Below are 21262 nucleotides of genomic sequence, written 5' to 3'. Positions count from 1 at the left end.
CAAACCCGGGGCCTCAGGCATGCAAGGCAAGCGCTCTACCACTGAGCCACCTTCCCAGCCCTCACATCCATTTTCTTTGGCTACTAAGCGATGTTGTCCTTTTTACTGCATCACTGTACAATTTCTGTTTCAGGACTGAGTGTGGCATTCCTATATGACGGTCTTCTTCTAAAAAGCACTGCCAACCTTGCCAGCAGCTAGAACCTACCTGTCTCCATCTCCTTCCTGCACTATCAGATCTGTCCTCTTAGCCACTGCCCTTTGCCTCCCTCTCCTCCTCTCCCAGAGCTTATCCTTTTGCCTCTGCCCTCCCCCCCCCCCCCCCCGCCCCCAGGCCTCTCCCTCTTCTCATTAGTCATCTCCCCTGGCTTCATTCCCACCGCTGACAACACGTTCAAGACTCCCCCACCTTCCATAAACCTTTCCTTGAACCTGCCTCCTCCTCAGGTTACGCCCATCTGTCTCTTTGCCTGCTCCATCGAGAAGGAACCATTTCTTCTCTTTACCTCCATTCTCTGCTGAACTCTTGGTAACCCTGCTTCTGCCTCACCAGGGGTGGAAACAGCTCTGCCTGAGGGTGTCCAGAATGTCCTAATGGCCAACTCCAGCAGCTTCTTTGTGATCATCCTTGTCCTTGAAAAGAATATTTGCTGGGCATGCCTGTTTTTAAGGAGTTAAATGGTTTATGGAAAACAACTAGGATGATGCTTAGATATAATATACTAGAGAGAATACAATGAATCAATAGCACCAACTTTGTCAAGTAGTTCCAGAGAGGCTGAGAGGACTTTGTAGAAACAGAAAAGTTCTGAAACTAGAATGGGGACATTTAAGACGTTCCCTATGGAATCCGAGGAAAGTCAAATTTATTAGAACAAATAAAAGTGCCTTGGAATGTTCTAGAATCAACATGTATCCTTGTTATGGATTGAATTGTGTCCTACTACACAATTCTTATGCCAAAGCCCAGATCCCCAACATGAATGTATTTGGAGATAGGGCCTGGAAGGACGTATAAAACGTAAAGTGGGTCTTAATCTGTCAGAACTGGTTTCTTTCTGAGAATGCTCTCCCTACTAAGTGTATAGAGAAAAGTCATGAGCAGGCAAAGCAAGAAGGCAGACACCTTCAATCTAGGAAGGAAAGCAACACAGAAAACAATTCTGCCAACAGCATGATCATGGATGTCTTGTCCCCAGAACTAAGAAATACATTCCCATCCAAAGCTACCAGACCACTGCATTTCATTATGGCATCCCCTCTCTTTGTTTTTCCTTGGAGGGTCACTCTGTCCTTCTAAGCAGTCTTTCCTTATTCATAACTTTACTTTCTATGGCTTCAGTTGTCTGCAGCCAACTGTGGTTAATAAAAGATGTGTGCACAATTTTGAAGTAGCCTAAACTACATGATTTTTTTAGGGTATAATATAGCACTTTGATATATGTATACACAGGTTAATGAAAGATCAGGGTGATTTACATGTTACTTCAAATATCTATCCCTTTGTTGTGGTAAGAACATTAAAGATCTTCAAGGGATAGAAGGAGAAGGAGAGAGGGAAAAAGGAGGGATGGGGGGAGGAGAAGGAAGAAAGAATGACCTAATTCATATTAATTATAACTGCTGATTTTATTCACTATTTTAACCATTAATGTCTAATTTTAAAATTAAGCTTTATCATAGGTATACATGTGTAGCACACATCTGTGGCTTCAGCTATCTACTGGGGTATTGGAAAATGCCTCCATAGTCAAAGAGACACAGTTACCCATTCTTTCTGGATTCCCATCTCTGCTGTAGCCGAGTTGCTCAGGACACATGTTTGCTGCTTTTCAGCTCCCTCAGCATCTGCTCACACTCAGCACCCCTCCCCCTTTTTTAACTATAGTCCCCCCACCTTCAACCCCAATCCTGCTCCTGTGGGATCACACACCAACCACAGCATATGGCATTGTCTCTGAAAGGGTCATTTCTCCCCCTTGATGGTAGGCTCTTTGAGGACAAGGCTTCTATGTTACTTACTGCACAATCTCCAGCACTTAACCACGTAGATGTTTATCAAATGATGAATAATTAAGAGACATTTTAAAACAGGCTGAGTTCCCACCATGAGCTGTGTGCTTTAAAATCACTGTGAGATTCTCTGAAGTTGATTTGATTCCTGATTATAGGGGACTTTGGGGGAGGTTACAGCTTATCCAAAACACCACCACTGACTCATCAATGCAGCCAAGAATTCAAGCCCAGATGTGGCTAGCTCCAAATCTTCCTCTGTACCACACCATCTCTGGTGAAACTCTGCCCCTAACTGTCCTTCTGGCTCTTGACAACTTCAGCTGTTGGCCACCTGTGCCTTTACTGGCTGGGGCCAGGTTATGCCTAAGAGGTATACAGGGCAGACAGGCCACCCCTTTAAGGCTGTCCTACATGTCGGTGACATGTACGAAGGGATAGAGGAAAGGTACTGATGATGGCTCTCACAGTGCTGTTCTGGCAGCAGAATCAGCTGGGTGGGGAAGAGAAGTGATAGCTAGCAAGGGATACAGAAAAGAGCTATCAGAAAATTCAATCAACAATCGTAAAAAAAAAATCAAACCATTACTGATGAAGTGTCTTCCACTGAAAACGCCATCAGAATAGGGTGTGGGGAAGGCTTCCGTCAGCTGAAGTAAAACAAAACGACAGGATCTGCTCAACAAGACAGAGGAACCCCATGCATGGCAGAAGGCAGGCACACTATGAGTTTAGAGGGCACAATGGCTTATCCCTAACATCCTATTTCCTATCTTCATGATGCTCTGAATATGGGAATGGATAGGACAGACATGGACATCACCACATTAGAAACATTGACGCAGACCTGGCCACAGACACAGGACAGAGAGCATGGGCACCAGATTGCTAACCTGTCCATGAGGTCCTAGCTGGTGACACTTGATCTATCAGCCTCCATTTCTTTATTTCTAATGTGGAAACAGGTATACCCTAACTCTGGGGTTGCATGGCAAGTGATAATGGACTGGATACAGGGTCTGGAGAAGAACCAGTGTTCCATCAACAGACTGGCATACTTATGATCCTGGCTCGGCCACTTGCTAGCTGTGTGACTCTGGATAAATCCTATAAATTAGGTTTCCTCATATTAAAAAAAAGAGTAAATATAAGGTTTGTAAAGGCTTCTGGCATTACAGAGCTCAAAGTGGTAAAAATGGTCAGGAATTGGTGGCACGTGCCTATAATCCTAGCTATTCAGGAGGCTTAGATCTGATGGTTCAAAGCCAGTCCAGGCAGGGAAGTCTGTGAGACTCATTTCCAATTACCTAATCAAAAGCCAGAAGTAGACTCGTGGCCCAAGCGGTAGAGTACCAGTCTTGAGGAAAAAAAGCTAAGGGATAACACCCTAAGTTCAAGGCCCAGCACCAGCAAGTGTATATTTGTGGCAAAAATAGTAGCCAAATGTGAGTGGAAGCTCATGGTGGCTGTGGATGGAAGTGGAGGCTGAAAGGTTGGGATGGGGTGTCTTGGAACATCTGGCTTCTTACCACCCACACATTCTTTTAGTCCCTCCCTCCTAAGTCCGACCTTACTAGCTCCCGTACCAGCCACATGCCTCCACTCACTCGCCAAAATGACCCTTTCCTCCCTCTGTTCCTGTTTGAGTGTCTTCCCTTAGAAATTGTCTTAACCCCTTGGGGCTGGCCAATAATCTTCAAGGTGTATAGCTCAAATCTATTCACTCAACTCTACCCTGAGGCCTCCACCTTGGTTCAGACCAGCATTAGGCCTGTCAACACAGCTGGAAGAGTCTCCCAATACCACTCTCTGCTTTTATTATGGGCATAAAGATTGGAATATGTACATCAGAGTAAGTGATCCCAAGTTTCCTGCACTGTTCTTGGGATTAATGGAAAAACCAATCAGAATTCTTCATGTGCCATGTTTGGCCCAGCATAGATTGGCTTTTTTGTTTCCACTCCAGGCCACCCTGAAACTCCTGGCCCAGAAGCCTACATTAGGCCTCTTGGTAGTTCTCTAGAGCACCCTCTTTATTTATATAACATGTTGACCACTTATGATCATGGACTGTTCTACATGGATGTCATGATTGTATTTGAAGTTAAGAATTGATCTCAAGCTGTCAAACATGTCCATAAATATCCCCTGGTTAGGAAGCTTGGCTATTTTAGATGCCACTGATGCTGGATATCTGCTCAGGACATGATATGTAAAAATGCAGTTAGAAACCACTGGTTGAATAAGTAGATACACAAATTGTGTCTACGTCTCTCTGTAACCCACTGTCTCCTGCTCTGATTTTGCTCCTTCAATCTGCTCATCTTAAAGCATCATGCTAGGTGCTCCAAGGCTTACAGATGAAAGTCCTTGGTACCTTGGGTGATGGAAAGAGATTGAACTAAGCCATCTCCTTCCTCACCAGTGAGGTGGGTGATTCTCTCTCTCTCTCTCTCTCTCTCTCTCTTTCTCTCTCTCTCTCTCAGCTTCACTCCAACCCATGAGAAGTATTATGGAAAGAATTGTGTCTGCCTTATGGTCATTTCCTAATGCCCAGCCCAGAATCTCACTCACAGGAAAAGAGTCTTTGCTGAACCACACAGTCTTAACAAAGTCTGTGTAGCTGGCTTCCTACCCCATATAGGAATCAGAATTCTGCTGGAATGCTGATGTAGCAAGCTAAAAATATTCATGTTCGGGTTTCCTTAGACTTCTGAGTGTCCAAATGGTACAATTCTGCCAAAGAAATGTAAGCTAATGGTTTGGGAAGAAACTTGGTTTTCCTACATCGTTCCCTTTTCTTACTTGACATAAAGATGAAATCCTGGAGGCACAGCAGTTATCTTGTAGAGGTATGAGTAAAACATCCCAGAGCAGGGATGGCAGAATGCAGCTCAGGGGGCGGGGCGGGGGGGGGGGGGGAGAAGCTGGTTTCTAATACAACTCTTAGAGTACTGTCCTGGGCCTGGAAGGACACTCCCTGGGCTGAGAGGGAGCAGGAGGACAACAAAACCTTACTGAAATGTTGCTCTCCACACACAAATCTCCTACAGGGAGACAAGCTTTTACTGCTTGGCACACACTGTTTTTCCTTCTTTCCTGCTTTTAGGTTCCCAGTAGGGAATTCAGAAGACTGAGTAGTCCAAGATAAGATGCCCAGGAAGCAGGGGTGAGGGAAAGCGGGGGTGGGGGGGCAGGGGAAGAGGGGCTAGTGGTGACCTTTGCCCTTCATTGAGCATAAACAGCTGCTGTGGCCAACAGAGCTGGTTTTGAGTCTGCAGAGGTAGCACTCAGATATTCCTAGCTCCTTCTTCTGAACAGCTTTTTGGCCACTGTCTGTCTCCAATGTGCTGACTTGAGCTCTCCCTTGGCCTACAATTTCATCCTACTTATACCAGATTGCTCTGAATAAATCACCGTATCAGGGAGAGATGGATTCACAGGGCCCTTTTCCAAAGCAGTGTTTCCCTTAGAAAATTCACAAAGTGATGCCGACGTCATTTACAAGAAGGTTAATTTATCACCAAGAGAACCTGCTTCTGCATGGCTGTATCTCTACCTTATAGAATAATTCAGAAAAAGAGGATAAGGGAAGTGGTGGGCGTAGGGGCTTATTAAAAACTGAAAACTACTTCTCAACCTCAGTTGCTGCTTTGGCTTTTAGACAAATTACAGATTACAATGGCCAGGGCTTTTCCTCCAGAGCCTTATAAATGCACACAGAGGCCTATGCCCAATGGAGGGAAATAAAGCAACAGCCCTTCCCAGTAGGCTTTGAAAAATCATGGACACAATTGGGTTGACCCACAGAAAGATGATGCTTAGGTGCAAATGTTTAGAGATACCTAAGAATAAGGAGGGATGGATCGCAGAGAAGGCAAATGAAAAGATCACTGGCATCACTGTCCTTACTTCTATCACTCTATCCTTGTTATTTTCCTGATGACCCTACAAAGTTAACTCCCACAGATCTCCTCTGAACACCTAAGTTCTGGGCCTCAGGGGGAAAAAAAACAACAATCTGGCTCTGGTTATTTTACTCAAAACCCTGCCATGGCAACCGCTGCCAACAGAAAATTGTTTTTGCTTAGGGAGGTGTTCAAGCCTTTCCTACATAGCTCACTTCTCCATGTCAGGGCATCCTGTACTCTGGCCACAGAGAATTATGGGGTCCTTGTAGCTAGTTCTTAATTTTACACCCATCTACCTTTTTTGCTCATGGCATTCCCAATACCTAAAATGCTTTCTTTCTACTATCCCTCCCATTTTCCTTCTTTCATTGTGGAAACTCGGCCCTCTCTTTAAGGTCTAGAGCAAACATCACTCCATCCAAACAGCTCTCTTCCCCCCATCCAAATGGATAAGCCCTCCCTTCCCTCTTGCCCTGTTGATACTCTGACCAGGATAGGCCTTCTTTGTTCCAAATTTTCTTTGGCTTAGAGGCAATTACTATATAAAACTTCCATTTCCCTTAATCGAGACCATCAGCTACATGTACTAGGAGCAATGGCATACCTTCCCTGTGTCCTCAGCATGGAAAAAGGCAAGGGTGCAATGTTGCTGGATAAAGGAAAGATGGATAGAAGGGGAAAAAAAGCAGCTAAATATGCTCCTAGTCCCTGGACATAGGACATATTGATTTCCTTTGGCTGCTTAGACAGTAAACAAGCAGATTCTTTTGTTTTCAATTAGCACCAGTGAGACCAGAGCACGTTTCTCATAAAAACTCCCAGTCCCTATGTTTTCTAACAATGATTCTCATATTTCTTCTCTGGGTTTCTAAATCCAAATAGGGCAACTTTGTTATTTTCCAGCGTGGCTTGTGTGGCTGCAATGTCAGGCTGATCTGTCCTTTTATACTAAATGAAAAGATAAGATGCTATCTAGAACACTGTAATACTAATTTGTTAGGTCTTGGGATTGCAAGAAATTTGTACAAAGTTATCTTTATTTCAAAGGTTTTGGATGCTGTAAGATTTTCTTTATGGTCTTTTTTAATAACTTCTCAAGAAAACTTCCTGGGTTGATGTATGATGATTATTTAAAATTGGAGGCAAGTTAACAAAGCAGAAATTATGCCCATAGCAACTAACAGGATTAAAATATTTAATAGTAGCTATGACAGTGAGTCACTGTGGTACAGTGCAAACCTCACACGAGGTAGAATTTCTGACCTAGCTTTGGGCTTTCTTGACTATGGACAAGTCAACTAAACTCTGACCCTAGACTTCTTTATCTATAAATTACAGACCAAAATATTTCAAGGTATGTTGGGCACTGGTACCTCATGTTTTTAATCCTAGATACTCAGGAGGCTAAGATCTGAGGATCATCATTCAAAGCCAGTCCAGTTAGGAAAATCTGTGAGACTCTAGTCTCCAATTAACTATTTAAAAAAAGCCACAAGTGGAGCTATGATTCAAGTGGTAGAGGGCTAGTCTTGAGCAAAAAAGCTAAGGGATAATAACAACAGAGGCTGGAGGGGATGTGGACAGAAGGGAACCCTACTGCAGTGTTGGTGGGAGTGTAAACTTGTTCAACCACTCTGGAAAGTAGTATGGAGGTTCCTCAAAAGACTCCACATAGAGCTCCCCTATGACTCAGCAATCCCACTCTTGGACATTTACCAGAATGATCACAATCAAGACCATCCTAAGGCTACCAGCACAACTATGTTTATTGCAGCATTATTTACCATAGCTAAGATATGAAACCAATCCAGATGCCCCTCAGTAGATGAATAGATCAAGAAAATGTGGTGTATATATACACAATGGAATTCTATGCCTCCATCAGAAAGAATGACATTGCCCCATTTGTTAGGAAATGGAAAGACTTGGAGAAAATTACATTAAGTGAAGTAAGCCAGGCCCAAAGAAACATAGGTCCCATGGTCTCCCTTATTTGCAATAACTAGTATATGTCTGAGACAAGCAGAAAAGCTCAGATGATGTTAAGTGAAATGAACCCCAAGATAGGGACACAAGTGGTTTTCTCTTCCTTGCTATTGTTTCTAACGTATTTATAAGGTACCATGTGATTTTTTTTTGTTCCTTTGTATGTCCCTCCCCCACAGTATAACCCCTGTTTTCACTGTATTTGATGTTGGTATAATTTGGGGAGGGAAATGGAAAAAACAAAATGTTTAACTGGGGATACAGATTGACCCATTGCAACAATGAGATGTACAAGACTCTATGTCAAAAAAAAAGAACTTTACAATTTAGGTGGGGTTGGAGGGGTGCAGTTGAGGAGATGGGAGGGACTATGGTAGAGGAAAAACAAAGGAGGAGGCAACAATGCTGGACAAAAAATGTACTCATTATCTTGCTCATGTAACTGTAACCCCTCTGTACAGTATTTTCACAATTAAAAAAAAAAAGCTAAGGGACAGTGCCTGGGCCCTGGGTTCAAGCTCCAGTGTACCTCTCTCTCACCCCCACACTCACACACAAAATTCTAATCTAAGAGATTCCAACAAGGATTGAATTATAAACATGAGATAGCTAAACATGGTACTGAAGAACACATAGGTGCTCTGGAAATGGTTGTTGCATGAATGAACACATGAATAGACGCAGATAGAACTTACAAATATCCAAACAATGGGCCTGACCTTGGGGCAAGACAAACTGCTAAAGAAGGAAAATCAGATTCCCTGTAGTCAGACAGATGCAAATTCAAGTCCTACCTTTCCATATAACATCTCTAACCCTCAATTTCCTTACCTGCAGTAGAGGGAACAATAAAATCATAAAAATAAGAATAATCACCTAATGGAATTGCCACAAGACTTAAAGAATGCACAGGAAGACTCTTTGCAGAGTATAGTGGTGAATTACACTCTAGCTAGTACATACATCTTCCTATTTCATTTCACATCTGGGACCCACAAGGCTACCAGTCCCAGAGGAGCCACGAGTAGAAAGAGTCCTCTGGGGTCTTAGATCTCCATGAGAGATGTGAGAGCAGATGACTGTTGCTTCTGAAAAGAGCTTCCATCAGAATGTGTGTGTGTGTGTGTGTGTGTGTGTGTACATGAACCAGTTCAGCAAGAGCTTTTGGGTTTTTTTCAAGGCAAAAGATAAACTCATTTCATTTATAATCATCATCTGGATTTCATTAAATGAAAGGAAAAGCAAAAGCATACACCATGCAGTTATTTGTTAAATTAAACTCAATTATTTCTCCTGTTCCTTAATTACAAACAGATATAAATACTCTGGACTCTGACATCTCAGATCTTCTTAAAATTCTTGATCTACATTTTGACATGTAACAAAGATAGGGTCATATCCCGATTTGTGTGTTAAGCAAACCCAAGAGTTACAATTGTATATTGGGACTATAATGACTTCGCTAAAACAAGACCTAAACTTTTAATTAACCTGCCAAGACAAATTATAGCTCACAGCTCACAGGTAACGACCACAGACAGCTGAGACTCAATGCCAGGGACTCCTGGGAAAAGAGGAATTAATAGCTACATCAGAATCAGTCTGTCTTTGTATTAAAGAAAAAAAAAACCCCGATGTTCATTAAACAATCACTGTAGCTTGAAGGGAGGTAGACAGGTCAGAAGGTAGCAACTGAAGTGGAAGGAGGAAGAGGATGACAGAGAATATTAACAGCCTCTATTTATCGAGTGTGTGTCTTCACAAAGCTGGGCTAGGCACTTCACATTTCTCTCTCCATGCTTCACAATATGATTACAAAGTACCATTTTTTTTTTGCCTTTTCCTGACAAAAACAATCAGGTTCAGAGAGGTGACATGACTATCCATGGTCATAAATATGACAGGGGACAGTGAATGGGAAAAGAAATGGAAAGCTGTTCTCAGAAGAAATTTATTTTCAAAATGTTGTTGACTGATCACCAGAATCATGATCACTCAAGCCCTGTACTGTAGCCTGAAAAAGACCCAGGAACCTGAATTTTGGCCTAACCTCCTGGTGAATCCTTTCTTGAATGGCATTTGAAGACTCTGAGGTGATCTAATCCTTTGCTAATCAAAACATGGTCAACAACAGCATCAGTATCACCAAGTGCTGGTCAGACATGCAGAACCTAAGGTCCCCCTACCTGCTGGAGAAGATTCTGCTTTTCTTTTCTTTTATAGCAGAATTGGGGTTCCAACTCAGGGCTTTGTACCTGCTAGGCAAGTTCTCTACTGCTTGAGCTGTGCCTCTAGCCTTTTTTCCTTTTTTTTAAAGACAGTTACTTTTTTGCTCAGGCCACTCTGGACTGTGATCTTCTTTTTTTGGGGGGGGAGGGGGTCTGGTTGTAGGGCCTGAACTCTGGGCCTGGGCGCTGTCCCTTAGCTCTTCAGCTCAAGGCTAGCACTCTACCACTTGAGCCACAGCGCCACTTCCGGCTGTTTTCTTTTTGCTTATGTGGTGCTGAGGAATCGAACCCAGGACCTCAGGCATGCAAGACAAACGCTCTACCACTGAGCCACCTTCCCAGCCCATGTAATCTTCTTCTTTATACCATCCTGCCATAGTGAAATGAGAGATCTGTCCCACCAAGCCTAGAATTTTCTTTTGAGATAATTATTTTGTTCTAGACTGGCTGGCTAATACAGTTCTCCTGATCTTGACCAAAGCCTCCTCCATAACTGTGATGACAGTGCATACCACTGTGCCTGCTATTGGTTAAGGTAAGGGTTTTGCTAACGTTTGCCCCAGCTGGCCTCAAACTGCAATCCTCACAATCTATACTTCTTGAATAGCTAGGATTATAGGCTTAAGCTATCAGAACTTGCCTAGATTCTGCATTTTAACAAGATCTCTAGGCTGTTCATAAGTATATTAAAGTTGAGAGGCATGGTAAAGCCTAACTGCTCTAACAGATGTGACAGAGTTAAGAAGGGGGAGGGGAGACTAGTTTCATCATTTAAGGGAGAAGAGAGAACCAGGGGGAAAAAGCAAAAACCATCACCCTAATTATGACAGAACAGGTTAGCAAGCTCTGACAAGCCAAGTGTTGACAAAGGTACCTCCTGGTACCACCATCTTATTTCTCAAAGATGCATCTCCTAATTAAAAATAGTTTCCTTTGGGGGGTTAAATTAATAGCCTTTCATATTTATGCTCGGTTATTAAAACACAAATCTGACTGGGCAAGTTCTCAGTTCTCAAGCCAATATTCTATCCTTCCTTGTGCACTATGCCTAGGAGGAGTCAGTCTAGAGAGACCAGGAAGCTGAAACTCAGGTACCACTAGGACTCCACAGTTGTGTCCCTAAACAAAAGTCACTGTATCCAAAGGAAAAAAAGATACAAAAGGATAGCTTAAGTAAAAGTGAGGGCCAGAAGCTGGGAACTGGTGGCTCATGCCTGTAATCCTAGCTACTCAGGAGGATGAGATCTGAGGATCACAGTAAGAAGCCAACCAGGAAAGTCTATGAGAATTAACCACCAGAAAACCAGAAGTAGTGCTGTAGCCCAAAGTGGTAGAGCACTAGCCTTGAGCAAAAAAGCTCAGGGACAATACCCAGACCCTGAGTCCAAGCCCCAGGACAGACTTAAAAAGTGAGAGGCAGAGGTGGGCCTTCAATGACTGAGAGTAAGGCTGCGATGTTAGTCTACACGTTACCAGCACTCACTGAGCCACAGTGAAATAAAGGGTGGAAAACTTAAGTGGCCTGTGCGAGGTTAAAATCTAAGTTTGTGGTAGAACTCCAGAGCTGCACATACTTTCCACTATACTGTACAAGAAGCCAACAGCATAGCACCTGCCAACATCGGGATGGCCAAGGGGCCTGCCAATGGGAGCCCAGGGAAGGAAAGATCATGCACTCATTCCCTTGCCAACCATGGGACACGTCACATCAGACCTAGGTGAGTGTTGAGAAACAGAGAGCTATGTCAAAGTCCTTCCTTTCCAGGTACTGAGGGTCCAGCAGCTGGGACCACCGACTTTAAAACAAGGAGAGCACAAAGAGACAGTTCCTTTATCAGAGCCAGATGCCCAGTGGTCTCACATTCCTCACTTTGCACAAAGATGTACTTACACCAGAAATGTATTAACCATGCTTATTAATACTAAAGGAAAATGGCAAATAAAAAATATGACCTGAAAATAACTACTTAGAGACAAACCAGAGTCTTGCAAAAGGTTTGGAAACATAGTGCCAAATGAAAAGAGTTCCATAAATTCCGTTTTCCCACGTTAGAGAGATTCCTAGCCAAGGATGGAGGCAGAGTTTTCAACTCTGAATCACATTGAACTTGGCAGGAAAAGGTTCCTTTCCCAAGTCTTCTGGTTCATGGAGCTGTGATTTCCTGCAAGCTTCTTTTCTTGTAGGGACCTTTATTTCTAGACTGTGTCACAGTACTTCCAACAGAAACACAGGGGGAAAAAATCCTTTCTGACCTAGACCACTAGAACACCCATGTCTTTCAGCACACCACAGCCACCCAGGCAGGAGACAAAGGTTATACAAGTGTGGGTAAAGAAGAACAATTATGTCAACAGGACCCAGGCCACCAGGGGCTTCTGAGGGGGATCCAGGCTCTCTTCTGTCAGAAAGCACAGCGACAGTGCTCAGGTTCATTTAGGATACGAGGACTTACTCTTTGTCAGTGGGAAGGACACACTTCTCTATTCTCAAGGAAGCCCCAGAATGAGTGATAATGCTTTTCCTCTAGCGCTTTGCAAAGCTGTTTGCATCTCTCTTTGAGCTTTTGTCTTTTTTACTTAGCTGCCAGGGTTTGTTGGCTCCAAAAGCAAAACACAATCCCAACTCAAACCCAAATGACAAATCAGTGAGTTGAACAGAGTGAGACTAAAGATAAATAGATGGGAGATCAGTGCCAAGAGGAGAGATGTTGCCTCCATATGCATGCCATCGGGATTCCAGCCTCCCTATCAGCCCTAACTCTTGGGTCTTGAGAGGCAGATGCTGGTTCATACACACTGCCACATAGGCAACATGAGAGAGGCAGTGGGCACAGGGGCCAGCCTCGGTTGGCCTTCTTCTCTTGTCATTCCCTGCCCTGAATCTCATGTCCAAGTCCTTGCCTAGCAAGCCCACTCAGGATGACCTTATACCACATTCTGCCTGACAGTCGCAGCTCTGAGCATGACATATTTGTTTCATTGTCAACCTCAGTGTCCCCATTCATCCTCCCATCCAAGAAGACTGCAGAGAGTGGCGCTTCTTACCAACAGCAGTGGTGAGAAAGGAAACCACTTCAGACTCCTTCCCATCATTGTAAAAGGCCAGGTGCCAGATTCCGGAATCTAGATACTGGATGAAGCCGGTCTCGTGGCTGGATGGAGGCACTACACCCCGAGATTGGCGCTGGGGTCCTTCCAGGCTCCGTGCCTCCTGGGTCAGGAGCCTCCTTCCATCCAGTAGCTCCACAAAGTCAAACTAAAGCACAAAGAGAGAAAAATTAGCAGGAAACACAAATGGAGACAGAAGAAAGGAGGCAGACACAGGACAACAGATCAACCTATTCAATCTTCTCCCCAGACTTCATTTATTTGTTTGGGGGGGGGGGGGTAGGAGGGAGGGACTGCTTTACCAATAATAGGGTTTGGATTCAGGTCCTGGGTGCTGTGCTTGACCTTTCATTTGCTCAAGGCTAGTTCTCTACCATTTGAGCCACAACCCTACTTCTGGCTTTTGGGGTGCTTAGTTGGAGGTAAGAGTCTCATTAAGTTTTCTGTCTGAACTGGCTTTGAATCATGCTCTCAGATGGCAATATTCTCTGGACTCTCTTGTGAGTGCAGCAGGAGCAGTACATGTTATTTTAGTCTAGTGTTGTTTTCGCTTCTGGTGCATGTATGGTGAGTGTGTGCTTAGAGCAGGACATGTTTTTTCAGTGGTAGGCCCATTATCCAGAAACTCAAGACACTCTGAGACTGGGTGACCTCTGTGCAAGTGATGGAGGGATTCCAGGGATCTATCAGGGGTCTAGGTCTGGGATTGGAACATTGGAATGTCCGTCATGAGCAGATGAAGATTTGATTAGAATCTATCTGTCTTGAATCAATAATCCTTTGTAAACACTCCAGTTTCAGGGAGCAGTTTTAGGAAGACTAAAGTGGATTAGCCCCAAACTCTATCAATAATTACACGCTGTGTCAAATACTAATGACAGTTGATTGGAGCCTGCTGGACTACAATTCCAGAGAGTTCTGTCACACAATGTGAATAACAGGTGGGTGCGTAAGACCTACTGGTCCATTAGCCAGGACACTGAGTTACTACCTAGCTAGCTGGCTTTTTACAACCAAATAAAAGACAGAGATGTATTCTATCTCATGTTGAACTGGAGGAATGAAACCCAGGACAGTATGACACATCTGTATTCATTAGGGGAGTAAGTATTATGCTGTGACTCCATCTTGGCAAGTAGTTCTGTGTGCATTTCTACTAAAACTCTTAACTGACTGTGGTCTGGGGAATGCCTGGAGCATGATTTACATTGCTCGGATTCCTGAGCTGAAAAGAGTGCACAAATTTCTCTTCTCTCTCATTCATGACTTCTAATATATCCATCCTCTTGGACAAGCTGTTTTCCTTTTCTCTTTTTATTTTTTTTGTGGCATCAGGGATGAAATCTAGGGCCTATCACATGCTGTATTGCTGAGTTATACCTCCAGTCACTTGGACAAGTTCTCTAAGTGTTTCTGATAAACATGTGACTGAGTGAATGTGTAATCGTGAATGAGAAAAGGAATGAAGAAGACTGGGATTTATTTTGAGCCCGATCATATGCCTCACAGATTATCCTTTTTCTTCTTCACAACAGCCCTGCAAAGTGGCTAGTGGATATTCCCATTGTACAGATTTGGAAGTTTGCTTTGAGAGGGTGACCCAAGGTGGCATCACTGAGAACAGAAAGATTCACTTGAGTACAGTTTCATCTTCTAGGTTACATTTATGGATGATTTAACTCAGGAAGGAGAGTGAGAGACCACAGAAAAGATTAGCAAAGAGATTTCCTAGGATTCCTTCCTCTTCAAAATCCTGGAATTTAACCTTGCTCATCTGACCAGCAGGACTGGAGAAAGGGCAAATGGTAGAAAATATAGGACATTGCCTCCAGGCTCGAGGGTGTGGGTTGGTCTTTTTGGCTTGGGTTAAGATTTGAGCTGCAGGACCAGTGGTATGTGGGGTTCTGGTTACCTGAGTATGTGAAGGAGGAAGGCCTTTTCTGCCATAAATGCCAACCAGAGCTGCTTTTCCCAGGGACACATTGAACTTCAGATGCACAGGGTGGTCTATGAACACCTGAGATCTCCAGAAAGTACCAGGAGGGATCTTCTGGGAAGCTCTTCTCCCCACGTCAATTTCTCCAGAGTCTATAAAACTGTCCTCTGGAAAGAAACTACTGGGTTTTCCTACCAAGACACAGGGGAAGGAAGACAAAAGCATCTTGGTTAGCCACATACATCCAGGAATCAGTATCTGCACAGCTAGGACTCTGCTTTCCCTCTCATTCCTCCATGATAGTCCATGATAGTTAATGCTTCTGCCCTCTCCCATACCAACAAGGTCCAAAACTACCACCCCACCCAGCGATGCTCAAATTGTTCTGATAAAAATAAATCAAGATGCACTGGACTCATAGCCTGACTTATGGAATTGTAACCTCTTTGAACAACTACTTAATAATAAAATAAAATAAAAATATGCTTTCTACCAGAGCCGCATGGGTCCTCTCCAGGGATCATCAGTTTACGGTGTAATTCTTCAGTTTGTTAAGATATATTATGACCCTAAAAAATAATTGTAGTCCCATGAGTGACTAGGATTTCATATGTGTGTGTGTGTGTGTGTGTGTGTGTGTGTGTGTGTGTGTGTGTGTGTGTGTGTGTGTGTTTGTGTATGGTAAAATTCAAATGGCAGAGGGAATGAGGGTTGTGACTGAAATTCCAATTTGGAATGCTTCTCCCAGCAGTGGGAAACATGACTTGAGTGGAGTAAAGGTATTTTAAAGTTCACTAATGAGTATAAATTGGAAGCCAGTTCTGAGGCTGGATATGTGAATGGTGCTTTGTGTTTAGAACATGGCTATGGTTTGGTGAAGAAGTCCCTTTCTAAAGGGAAGAAACAATGTATGAAAAATGCTTATCTTTTCATGGTGATTTCTGTGTTAAAGGAGGTAAAATTGAGGGTATTTTTCAAGTTCATGTAGGAAGTCTATACCACACTTGGAAGTTCAATCTGGCCTTAGCCCTGTGTCTAGCACAACTCTGGGGCAAAGGTTGGTGAGGTCTTGTGCTCACAGATCAGGAGAATGACTGTTTTCTGGGGGCAATACAGGGGCCAGGAAGGAAAGCTGCTTATCAAACTTCCTCTTTGGAGTAATTAAACACACTCACATGTGAAAGAGATAAACCCTAACTTCCTGCTAGACCTCAGCCTTCTGAAGAGAAGGAGGGCGCAGGAAATACTGCAGGGATGGTAGAAGACCACCCTTGGGATTCTGAGAAGCCAAAATCAAATCAGTGGACTGTACTTTATCTGTCATTAGCAAGGACCCCTGGGCATCCTGGCTCCAGGGTTTTTTGTATGGTTGGAGATGTTTGAAGATGTTCTAAGAGAACAAGAAGTCATTTGTAAAGAAAACACGTTTGTGGAACTTTTTATAAAAAGCATTTGGAGAATAAGAAATTAAAATGCCTTCTTCCCCCTCCCCCCCAGCTTTGTAAGACTCCTTACAAAGCACATTTGATGCTGAAATGGAGCTTGGCAGGGCATTGTTGTAGTCATAAAATATTTTACTGTTTTAAATAATAAAATTCAATTTAAATGTTAAACTTCTCCATATGTTATCATTCCCTTATAAACTTCCTAGGCAGAAACATCAGGTTTTTAGCTTCAAACCGTTAAATGTTATTTTAATTAAAAATGTGCCAACAACTAAAAAAAAAAAAGTTAAAATGTATGCTATCAATAAAAGTACTCCGAGTGTTCTACCATTACCATGGAAAAGAGTTGGCACTGAATTTCTTCTGGAAGGAATGTGCCCCAGACTTTTACCTTGGAAATAGACACACAAACCACCACACTGTGAATCACACACTTCAAAGACAGAAGCCAAATTCACAAAGCTTTCAAACGGGAGAGAATTATTCACATTCCTCTTCATCTGATCTGTGTGTTCTCAGTACTGCAACCTTTTTAAATGGCAGGTAGAAAATGGTACACCCTAGCTTTAAATTCTGCCAGGGGGCAGAACTAAGGGGGTGGATGAAACAAAAGCAGCATGCTTTCTGAACCTTTCACTCGTAGGGACTGCACAAGACTGCTAATTCTGAAGGTTCATTTTCCTTTGTGAGTAGGTGGGAGTTGGAGCTGATGGGATTCGAGAACTGTCTGCATTCATATAGTTCCTATGTCTGAAAATAAATAATGGAAAGCTGCTCTCTCCTTTTAGCTTGCTGCTGGAAAAGTCCATACAGTTCCTTTTCTCCTCCAATAAGTGTTATTTCAGGAGATAGCCAATGTATCAGCTAAGGTGTACAGCCATACAGGTAGGAGGCCAAGCCAGAGACTCCTCCAGACTTCTGCAGCCTCCAGAGGCTCAAATATGGTGTTATTATCCCAGAGAAGGGGGCTTTGTTGTCTTTCTTCCCTTTCTTCTTTCTTTTCTTTTCTTCCTTTTCTTTGTGCCAGTACTGGTGCTTGAACTCAGGGCCTCATGCTCATTTGGCTTTTTTATTCACTTAAGGCTAGCACACTACCACTTCTGATTTTCTGATGGTTAGTTGGAAGTAAGAGTGTCACGGACTTTTCTGCCCAGGCTGGCTTTGAACCATGATCCCCAGATCTCAGCCTCCTGGGTACTAGGATTACAGGCTTGAGCTAACAGTGCCCAGCTAAGGGCACTGATCATACTTTCTAGTATTTCAAGAAGGGAAATACCAGATGGGAAGAAAACATTACCTTTCCCATGGGTACAAGAAAATTAAAATAGTAGGGTATATCTCACAAGGGGGATTGAATCTGTAGGGGTTAAGTTCTCAATGGTCTCCAATCTGGACCAATCACAGACACAAGATGGGGTCTGTTGAGGGGAAAAAGCCAACTGTCATTTTTGTCTAACAGAAACGATGTCTGACATTTGCTGGCCTAGAAGTTGGCAGAGGGAAATGCTTCCTCCTTTCCTGCCTTTTGCAACCCCTTCCAGTCATCTTCCTAGAAGGTTCTTTGCCCTTCATTCCAAGCACCAAGCTGGGAGTATAGAAGAACACAAGATGTCTCATCACAGGGCAAAACCTTCAAATGGTAGGGTAATGAAGGAGGGTAGAGGCTAGAGGCAGATGGAAAGAAAAGCTCTATATATAAAAATTCTTATCTCTATTTTTTATTTGGGAAGGTAATAATAACCGATATTATAAAAGAAATAGTAATAAAGGAAGAGGTAGTAGTATTTGCTACCATTTAATGAGTTCCAACTACATTGGTAGCTATATTCATTTACACCAGTTCAGTAAATTCTCATAGCACTCTTAAAATCAGCACACTAATGTTTCAAATGCTAAGGAAACCAGTTAGAGATGAAGTCCCTGGAAAGATGCTATATGTATTAGAATAAGGCCTTTAAGAGGATTAAACTGATGAATGATATATGAAAACCCCAAAGAGATATCCTCAGGGATGTGCTTTCTCTTTTTAAGAACAAGAATGGTGGAGTTCACAACACTAGCAGGTAAAATATCAAGACTTGACCAGGTAGGTCCAAAGCCCAGTTAGGAACTTCCTTGTATTTTAGGGTTTCACAAGTTGATCATGGTTATGATGTAGGAACCCACTGAAGATCCAGAGCAACCAAGATCTCAAGCCATTCACAAGAAGCATATTATACCACCATTGGATGTCCCAGAGACTTGCCAGGACAGAGAGCATAGCTAAAATGACCCATGCTCCAAAAGCATGATTAGGTTTCACAGGACAGAGTTCATTGGAAATTGTCTTTTTCTTTGTAAAGCTAGGTGAATTCAGGCTTTCTAGAGCAATGCTGAGCAAATATTCAATCGTGTCTATAAAAGAAACCTCTCAAGGAACTACTTAAATGATTGGATAGCTTATCAAATAAGTAAGATTGGGAAAACGGAAATTCTCTGTTCTTTACATTCAGTGTCTATTTCTCTGAACTGAAAACTTCTCTATAGATTCTAAATTCCTAATCAGCTAACCATCTCCCCCTCCTCCCACCTTTTTGGTTCTTTTCGATGCAATAACTTGCACAAAGACTCTTTTAGTTTCCTTAGCAACTGTTTGAAATTTATTTGGTTATCAAAATAAGCTGTTCCATTTTGGAGAGCCCAGCTGAGCCTGCGTAGAGTAATTTGCATGGTTCAAACTGATGGGCAATTTTGATTTCATTGCAGAAAGAAGAAAATGCTATCCCTAGCCCACCAATTCAACCATCAGAAATGCTTGTTTATTCAATCCCCCCCTCCTTTCCCCATTAATGCATAACACAAGTCCTTGTGGCTTTGCTTCAGGAAGTTGCTGTATTTGGTTTCTGTCCCATGACAACCGAGGAATAGTTACAACTACTTTGAAAATATAGAATGAATTACAGTTCAGTGTTATTTTCAAAAACATGACAGACACAATACTAGGATTGTCACATATGGATTTGTATAATTAAAGATATAAAACCTTTAAAATACTTAAAAAAAAAATCCCAAATCTTAGGATGACCTGCAGAGATGACTAATTAGTCTGAATTTCTGGGATTTTAGTAACTAAGATGGAATGGCTTTGGATTTGAGTGGACAAGAAGAAGGAAATGAACATTCTGTGGAAGAAGTATCCAAGTAAGGCTAAAAGTGCTAGAGTAACTGGAATAAGTTAATATAACAATAAAAAGTATAGTCAGTACTGGGCATGGTAGTTCATGCCTATGGGCAATAAGCTGAATGTGGTGGTGTATGCCTGAAAGCTATGTAGATAAGTAGGAGGACCATAGTCCAGGGATAAACGTGAGACCCTATTAGAAAAAGCCTGTAAAATAAAAAATGATGGAGGGCATAGTTCCAGTAGTAGAGCACTTGCCTAGCCACCTAGCAAGAACAAGGAAGATCCAGAGTTCAAACCCCAGAACTGACTGAGAAAAAAATTAAGAATCAAATCCTGGATTGTGCTTCCAAAGCACATTTGCCCTCTTTCTCTCCCACTACACTGCTTTCTCATCATTGTGGAGCAGGAACTCATGTCTTAATTCTCAAATCAACTTTACTGATACTGTTAGAAAGGACAAGAAATACACACTCTCATCAGGGTAAAAAAAAAAATCCCTCCCTCTTCATGTATGTCTTAGAAATGAGAGTTTTAGCATTGCAATTAATAAACATGAACTGAGTAGCAATTGGTGGGCCAGGGCAAGAAAAAAAAATAAGAATCATGTGGTTTCCCTTGAACTATAAGAAGCTTTGTCCTCTGGTCTCCAGGCAGGTCCATTTTTCGTCACAGTAATTACTTCTGACACTGACCACTTTTTAGCACTACACTGCATTTAAGGGTTTTGTAAACAGGATTTCCATCTGCATCAATAATGACAGATAATCCCTCTAAGCAAAAATACTCCAATTAAAATGAACCAATAAGCAATTTTAGGTTGTCTCTTATCTGGACCTCCTGTTCCTTGGGAAAAACTAAACAAAATCTAAATAACCCAGAAACTAATTTCATTAGTTTGAGATTTCAGATAGATCCTATTCCTGCTTAAAGAATGTCTGTTAGAGATCATGGAGGGAAGAAAACACATAATGTTAAGGGGGATTCTTTGCCAATTCCTTGAGAGTTAAGCATATTTCAAAATCTGTGTTTTAACATGCTGATCTTAAGACTGTCTTCTCTTTATGCTATTCTTCAACCGCACTCTATGCTATAAAGTAATGGGAGCATTATAAACTGACAGGCAGGACCATGGACAGAAGCAATCGTTTGGGGGGGGGGGGGAGGGTGCTAAAGAATCCTCAGTTTATTGTGGTGATTCTATGACTAATTTTGCGTGTAGAACTTGCAAAGTAGAAGGCACTCTATAGAGAATCTAGCTCAATGTCCTTTTAAAAAAATACTGAATAGCATGATTGCATTTGTTCACCCTTCTTCCCTTCAATATCCATGTGAAGAGAAGGGAAATGAAGCCTATTCTTCATTCAGGGGAATTTGCTTAAGGTTGTACCATGAGTCAGTGGCAACAGCTAGACTTGAACTCAGAGATACTGATTCTTAACCTGAGCTCCTCCCTGATATCTCCCTCCATATCC

The 21262-nt window shown here is 42.5% G+C and overlaps 1 protein-coding gene across 6 annotated transcripts in view; it reads right to left on the bottom strand.

The window, feature by feature from the left end:
• Tenm4 (teneurin transmembrane protein 4) overlaps positions 1-21262 on the bottom strand; it is a 411966-nt gene that overhangs the window by 176990 nt on the left and 213714 nt on the right. For all 6 annotated transcript variants that reach the window (XM_042690345.1, XM_042690339.1, XM_042690307.1 and 3 more), the window contains 2 exons: positions 15159-15373; positions 13184-13394 (listed from right to left, as the gene is read on the bottom strand). In XM_042690345.1, the coding sequence (XP_042546279.1) occupies positions 13184-13394; positions 15159-15373 (426 nt within the window). The remainder of the gene's footprint in view (positions 1-13183; positions 13395-15158; positions 15374-21262) is intronic.

The sequence above is a fragment of the Dipodomys spectabilis genome, unplaced genomic scaffold (genome assembly GCF_019054845.1).
Source record: "Dipodomys spectabilis isolate Male_0828 unplaced genomic scaffold, ASM1905484v1 ptg000003l, whole genome shotgun sequence".
In the NCBI taxonomy this organism is placed as follows: Eukaryota; Metazoa; Chordata; class Mammalia; order Rodentia; family Heteromyidae; genus Dipodomys; species Dipodomys spectabilis.
This window is presented reverse-complemented; position numbering and strand designations above follow the sequence as displayed.